Here is an 8152-nt window from a genome sequence, read left to right as displayed (position 1 = left end):
GTGGGGATTTGATTGTTGGTTGCTTTCAGAAGACATGAGCATTCCATGTGTTTTACGGCTAGTCTTTTCTAAATTTCTGATACCGTTGAATGACATCATCGGCAGGGTAATGATCTCGGCAACTACGCTGACAGTGTCTCACATTCTAATTCACCTTCACAAATCCATGGCATCATTTTTGGCCAAAGTAATGTCAGTCACTGACACTTGCGGCAAGTACAAAAAGGACCCCCTAATGGCAGCCATTTTTATTTGTTTCTTAAGATCCAAAGACTGCTGAAAGAACAATTGGATAAAGTTGAGGATTGGAGAAGCTTGATTTTCTTGTTCCTGTGAAATGAAACTCTAGTCCTTTTTCTTCTCCTTCCCCTTAAAAGCAGAAGTCTGCTAGGGGGTTGTAGCTGTGTCAAAGCCGTTGGGATGCCACTGCTGATCACTTTAATTACTAGGACTAAGGAGGATAAAATTAAAAGTAGCACCATTGAAGCAGTGGAAGAAAGCTTGCCGAGATGTCGGTGAACTGTGAAATATAAAAATTGCATACCAATACATTTTTATAGGAAGGAAACAAGGAATTACATTACTTATTCTTGAAGAGTTTGTCCTTAAATGGTGAAGTTTTACTTGCTGTGCATCCATGTGGCAGATTTTTAGACCATTAGAAAGTAATTGAGGTGGAGGAACAGAGTAAACTTTTCTGTCTCCCCAGCATGGCAGATACATGACAGAGAGATGAAAGATTTACCTAGTTTTCTCTTTAGAATTGGACAGTTTTCTAGCATATGTTGTTGTAATAAGAGTTTTCATGTCCCTTTCTTTCCCTGTTGCAAATTCCATATTTGCGCCTTATGAGCTTTACCAGGTCTTTTTCTTGTTTTTTTGGAAGGGACAATAAAAATATATTGTTTCACAATGCACATTTTAAGTTAATTGTTTTCTAACTCGCAACTTTTATATATACTTGAATCATTACCTTCAGTGTAATTTAAATTTAGTGGTTCTTCACAATCATTTCCTCCCTCAAAGCTCAATAATCAACAGTTCAAATAATATATGTATTAAACTTAAGCTATAAATATGCTGTTTTGCTCTTCTCTGCTAATGATGATTGAATTTTAATTAGCACAAACACAAGCCACAACCATCTGTATTTGCTCGAAGAGGATGCTAGTGACTATGATAATGATTCAGGGATATGAGGTCTCCTCTTTTGAAATCAGCCTACCATATTCTAGGACATCTTTTTCCTAACGTGTAGCATATGAACATTCAGTGTTAAGCTGCCTAGTACTTTAAAATAAATTTGGCAGATTCCATTTGTAAATTAAATTAATTTAAATTAAAACCACAAATTCGCCTGTGTTAGGAGTGACAATATGGAAATATTTGAGCACTTTCACTTCATGTAAATTCAAATTTGATTAATGTTGCCAGTTACAGTAGGTTGAAATAAAATTGGTTGCTGTGTTAGTTGGCTGGCTGTACGTTAAATTAAACTGATTTATTGTAGTGCATAGTACACATAGAAGGTTTCTAGTTTTCTTTCCTGTGTGTACTTTAACAAATAAGTTTTTGATAGAACTGTTACTCTGTGCCTTCTGGGAAGTTAAGGTGTGAGAAAGCAAACAAAGCAAATGTGCCATCCTGCTGAAGAGCTTGCAGGGCCCAAGCAAAATTGCCTTTATAGTGTTAGGACATTAGCAGAAAAGTAAAGCAAGGCAATCTGATAGGGAACCAGAATTCTGTCAATCAGGCTCAAGATATTGTGCTGTGTCCATATACTTTGTTTACTGTAGGGTTTTATGAGTTGTAACCTGCCCATGCAAGCTGTTAATGAGGCTAAATCTTGCTGCTTGAGGATTGAATTACAGCACACCTCTGGGCTAATGGTTATAAACAGAAAGTCCCATTAGGACTGCATTCTGATTCATTCATTTGCATTTTTCCTATTGTACCAAGAACAAAGATGAGTAAATAGCTACAAACAAACAATCTACATGGAAATAGCTAAAATGTATCTAATTAGTATTTTGTGCTTGTCTTATTAATGATTACTTAAACTAAATAGCACTTGGTAGCAGGCTCTTACAAAGATTTGCAGGTGTGGAATATTCAATTTCTTGTTTCGTGGGAATGGTGTTTGCCATTTATTGTAAGAAATTAAGTTGCCAATACTGCTTTCCAAAATTAGACTAATTGGTTGTATTCTACCAAAATTAAGGCCATCCACAAAAATCCTGATTTCAACAACTATGTTATGTCTATAAATTAAGTTTGAGGTAAATTTGACTTAAAGCCACAGGCTTGGTTTTGTTGTATTTATTAGTGTTTATAATGCACTAGTGTCTTTTAAACTTTTTCTTAAGTTTGAAAAATGCAAGTTTTGACAAACGAAGCTTAAACTCCATTTTCCTCACCTTTCTGTGTTTTTCAATAGTGTTGATTAAACGTGTATTTTGTAATTTGTTGTGCGTTACTCCATTTCAGAAATATATGCATGAAACATTTACTATTTGTTGTAATTAGTTATGTGATTGAAATTTTATAGTCCTATAATGATGCATTTAATTTTTTTAACAGAACATTGTTAACTTGAATGATTCCCTTACAAAAACACAAGATATTTGTTATTGGGTGATATTTACAATTACTGTACTGAACCCAACAAAGGGCCTTTTTAAAACTAGAGAAATTCTTGTGTGCCCTAGAGTCTCCATCAACAGGTTAAATTTAGGTTACATTTTATTTTTTAAAAAAAGATGCATTAGTTGAACAGTGTGGATCAAATTCTTCTCTTACCTCCGATTTTCATCAATATAACATTCTTGAAGTTAGTGGAGTTGCTTGTGTAATTGAGAGCAGTATCTGACCCCTGATGCTAATATTATGGTAGAATATTTCTCTCACTAGTAATTCAGTGTAGTGAAATCCTTTTTGCAGTTATAATAAAATTTTTGTAGCTATTGCTAAGAAACAAAAGTTTCTGACAATTGTTTGCATCAGGATATTTTACAAGGTATAATGTTATTGAAAAATGGTTTAAATTACAAATGATGACATTTTTAATATATGATAATATTGGATATGCTAAAAAATCTGATTCCTGTATGTCTTTAAAAATTGTGGTGTGACACCCAACTGATACAGAGCATCCTATTTATAATGTGGGCCAAGCACCATGCTGTAAACCAGTTACTATCATGATGATCAGATTGAGAATGAAATTGCATTTCTGTCAATTACTGAGTTGGCAACTGTTCAATATATCTTAGCAGCAAGATGAAGAGCGACGTCGGCAGCTGAGAGAGAGAGCTCGTCAACTAATAGCAGAAGCTCGATCTGGAGTGAAGATGTCAGAACTTCCTGCCTACACTGAAATGGCTGCAGAAAAGTTGAAAGAAAGGTCAAAGGCATCTGGAGGTGAGTTAGGGAGCCTTGTATCTTATTCCTCTGGCAACCTAGAAACCAGAAAGGACCTTTTTGGGGGTATCGCTTTTATTCACACTTGAAAATGTTGTTGTAAGAAATTGTTGTCCATCAGGTACGCATATCAAAAGACTGGCAATGGATAGGTTTTTCCAAATCAGGGTTATATAACTTAATTTCAAACAGTTAAAAGAATGGTGCATCTGTTACAGCAAGAATATAACTATGTAGGTAAAAACTGTTGGCTAATATTGGCCTGTTGAACTACAAATTTGACATTACCCTGGCATTTTTAGAATTGCAAGAAATATTAGTCATATAGAAATTGTGTGGCTAAAATCTCCGGAGTTCATTGAAAATGTAGGAGTTAGATGAGACCTCTGGGGGAAAGTACGTTATAAAGATTTAAGAAACTTGACTTAAAAACAAAAAATGAGTTAGTACAACCGTTTCTGAAGGGAACTTTGAAGAAGTTCTCTGGCATTACATTGTTATTACCTGGGAGGCTGGCGCAAGAATCTTTGATTTTAAATGGCAGTCTTTTCGTGTACCACTTACCTTTACAGGTTTTGAGTTGTATATTACTGTAATATTACTAAAGTGACTTTGAAATGGCATTAAAATTAATATATCTGCCAGTGCTCCAAGCTGGAGTAATGTAGTGACATTCAAATTCAAATGGGTACGGAACATATATTTCAGTCCAGGCGCCTTGTTCTTTTAGTGTCTGCTAAATATGCTAAGGAGTAATTATTCGTTTCATACTAACCCATAATTGTGAGCACAAATGTCTGGTAAATCCAACTTTATATTTATTTTTCTAGATCTAGATTCACTGATTATGTTTTCTTTCTGTGTTCAGTACAGCTTTAAATGTTCTTTTTAGTTAATGTTACAACTGACTTGTACCATAGCTCTTCCACTCCCTCCTCCATTTAACACTGAAGCTAAGAATGGCCGGGTAGCAGTTGTACATTTCCATTTAAGTCTGAGCTTTGGTTTACCTCCATTCACCCAGTAAATGAAGCATGGCAGGATGTCTCCAGTGTGGGGCTGTTCTTCAGTACTGAATTCACCCTAAGTAGGGAAAACATGGCCTTGATGTGGAATAAGCTGTTCAGACTTTATGAAAACTCCTCTAAGCTATTGAAAATATTGCTTCAAAGCACACTCAAGCTGTGAGGTACAAAAGCAAACGCCATTAAAAATCGTTACTGCTCATTTTTCCATTGCAGCCTTTCCTAGTTTGTTCCATATACTTGCATTAAACACTCTGGGCCAAATTTAGACTTGGCTGATGCAGGTATACTTCCATGGAAGTGCGTAAGCCAAATTCATTGGTGACGTATATAGTAGTATAGGTTACACATAGCATTTAAGTTAGTTAGAAAACATGTAAAATGGCAAAGTAGTGTAAATTGCAATCAATTTGGCATTCATCTGACTTAAATATTTATCATTTTTTATCCTGCTTTACTTTATCATTTCTTACACTGACGTTATCCTATTACACCCACCTGTTAGTTGCTTTTCCTGCTGCACTTCCTCCTTCTACCTCTGAGTGTAAAATACACTTATTTTACACACACTTTGAATGCCAAATTGGTTACAAATTATAGTGCTTTGCCCCTTGCACCCACTTTCTGACCAACTTATATCACCATATATTTCACCATAGAATATGGCGCTCCATGTTTCAAATTTCCATTGAGTTTTTCTGTTAACCACGCCTTTCCCTCACTAAATTTGTAAGCTCCCTCAAAGATAGTCTTTCATTTGACCCTAGCACAAATAGTCTTGTAGTGTCTGTCTTCCTTTTTCTCTTCAGGATTGTCTCTACCCTAGTGAGGACCAATCTTCATCTCCACTTTCCTAAACAATAAAAACCAACAATGAAATCCTGGCCGCAGTGAAGTTAATAGCAAAACGCCCACCGATTTCATCCATAGTTTCTCTAATTCCTCTGAATAACTAAGATCCTCAGACTCCTTAATTAGTCTTCCACTTTGTCACTATTTCAAGAACACTTGATACCTCTATTTATTCCAAGTTATATCGGCTATTTAATGTCATTGTTTAGCAGTATATGAATTAGATTTTAGATCAAGATTCTGCCACTCTTATGAATGTTGAGTACTAACTCTTTACAGGTGTGATTGCACCAAGTTCCGAGATGACTAATTGCAGAGTAAGATAGAAAACAACAGAAGTAGGGTGTCAAAATCTGACTACTTGAGTTTTTATCACCATCACATCTACTATTAATTATCAATTGTATTTTTTCTTGTATGACCATCTAGCATATTTTCTATTTTTATACATACTATGCCCAGCATCACTGATTTACATCCTCTACATTGATTTTTGTCTCTCCATATACTAATCTGGCCAAGTTATTTGGACTTTTGTCACACTTCTGTTTTGTGTTATCTGTCCACTCTGATACCCACTTACTCTTATTTATGTGAAAATGTATCACTTTCCTACATGTTCATTCTTCCACATTTTTCACATAAAGTGAACAATAACCATCTTATTACTTATTTTTGTGGTACATACTCAACCTTCTCCACATTCTTCCATCTCATCATTCACAGTATGTCTTTGTTTTCCAAATCATTATTTACTCAAGTAGCTCCTCCTCCTCCTAACAAGAGGCCTTACTTGTTAACTTTACTAAGGAAAAGTTTAGTGAAACTGTGCTAGCATTTTTTTAAATCCAAGTAAGTTATAATAGCCCAGATCCTCAAAAGTATTTAGGCACCTAGCTCCCATTGATTTTGATGGTGGTACGACACTTAAATATCTTTGAGGATTTGGGCCTATATGTCTACCACTTATTCCTTCAGTTCTTTATTTGCTAAAAATAATCAGATTTATTAGACAAGAATTTTTTTTGTGAATACCATCTGAGTACTATCCTTACGTACGTTATATGTTTGCAAGTATTCTGTTTCTGTTTTGTAGCAGTAGATTCCCCTATATGATGCTTAAGTCAAGCTTACAGTAATTTTCTAGATCTTCTATAAATCTCTTCTTACTACATATTTAATTAGCCTCTCTCCGAATATATATTGATTCATACATCCCGATTTCAAAAAAGAGGTATTAAATAAATCTACTAGACTCTCCTCTCTTTTCTTCAGAAAGATGGTACTTGTCCATTTCTAATGTTTTAAATTTTTTTAATGAATTTCTTGCTCACTTTTGTTGGTGAAATTCTAATCTCCTTCAATATTTGTATTTACTAATTGAGAAATTTGTTTTTTCGCATTAATAGTACAGCCTTATTTGAAAGCCTTGATTTAATCATGAAAATCCTAGAAAATCCATTTGCCTGTTGCAAATAGAAAACTTTCCTGGATAAGCTGCATCAACCTCTGCAGAATACAAGCTTTCTGGCAGCTATTTAGTAGGAGGAGATATGGGAGGAGGAGAAAGGGGCAGAGAAAGAGATATGGGAGGAGGAAAAAGGGGCAGAGAGAGAGAGAATATTCCTTCTCCCTTCTGACAGATAGAAGCATTTGCTGTGGAGGCTTTAAATATAGTAGATTCCTACTAGCTGGAAGCTGATAAGTTGAGCCCTTGAGTTGGGTCCAGGAACATCACCTTGATAGGAATCCAAACATCATTCCCTTTCCCAGCAGCTCAGGAGAAGTAGAGTTGGCATCTTATCTGGGCACAATCCTTGAACAGTGAGGCCCCATCTTTCACATTTGTGATTTGCAAGTATGTTAAGTTCATTGACTATTAGGTTTCTGCCATATATCCAACCCCTACTTAGGATGGCATGTTTGTGAGGGGGAGGTTGATTAGGCAGATGTGGGGAGGTGGACAGGAAAGAGAGGGAACAATTAATGAGATACATTAGAAAAGATCAGTATGTTATCGAGTGAGAGATTTTGGTAAGCAAAAGTGGGGAATAAATACAGACCAAAAATATGGGGGAGGAGATAGAGAACACAATGTAAGGGCTGGTCTACACTACGAGGTAAAATCGATCTAAGATTCGCAACTTCAGCTACGTGAATAACATAGCTGAAGTCGAAGTATCTTATATCGAATTACCTACCGTCCTCACGGCGTGGGATCGATGTCTGTGGCTCCCCATGTCAACTCCGCTACCGCTGTTTGGGTTGGTGGAGTTCCGGAGTCGACAGGAGCGCGTTCGGGGATCGATATATCGCGTCTAGATGAGACGCGATATATCGATCCCCGAGAAATCGATTGCTACCCGCCTATACGGCGGGTAGTGAAGACGTACCATAAGAAACGAAAGAGAGGGAAGGAGAGAAAAAGAGAAGAGGAAACAGGCATTGAAATCAGCACAGGAAAAGATACACCATGATCTGTTATAGCAAAACAAAAATTAAAAAAAAAAGATTAGAGTTAAAAAAAAAATAAGGGATAGAAGGACTAACAAAAGCAAGAAAGATGTAGTAAGTTACTATTTTAAAAATATATTAGAGAGTTAGTTGACAATATTGTTATAATTATATATAGTATACAGTAAACACTGAACAACTGTTCTGCTCCTTTAAGATGTCTACACTGCAAAAAAAAAAAAACACACCCCACACCAGCGAGTCTGAGTCCTGATCCACAGACTTGGGCTTGCAAGGCGCATGCAATGGCACTAAAAACAGCCATGTAGACATTCCTACTCAGGCTGGAAGTTGGGCTCTGACATCACCCCCCTTCCTCTCCCTGGGCTTCAGAGCTCAAG

General features: G+C 36.2%; 1 protein-coding gene across 8 annotated transcripts in view; it reads left to right on the top strand.

Annotated features, from left to right (window-relative positions):
* The window catches only part of EHBP1 (EH domain binding protein 1), a 321897-nt gene that overhangs the window by 248589 nt on the left and 65156 nt on the right, over positions 1 to 8152 (top strand). For all 8 annotated transcript variants that reach the window (XM_045008331.1, XM_045008332.1, XM_045008334.1 and 5 more), the window contains one exon: positions 3273 to 3420. In XM_045008331.1, coding sequence (XP_044864266.1) covers positions 3273 to 3420 — 148 coding nt within the window. The remainder of the gene's footprint in view (positions 1 to 3272; positions 3421 to 8152) is intronic.

The sequence above is a fragment of the Mauremys mutica genome, chromosome 3, assembly GCF_020497125.1.
Source record: "Mauremys mutica isolate MM-2020 ecotype Southern chromosome 3, ASM2049712v1, whole genome shotgun sequence".
NCBI lineage: Eukaryota > Metazoa > Chordata > Testudines > Geoemydidae > Mauremys > Mauremys mutica.
This window is presented reverse-complemented; position numbering and strand designations above follow the sequence as displayed.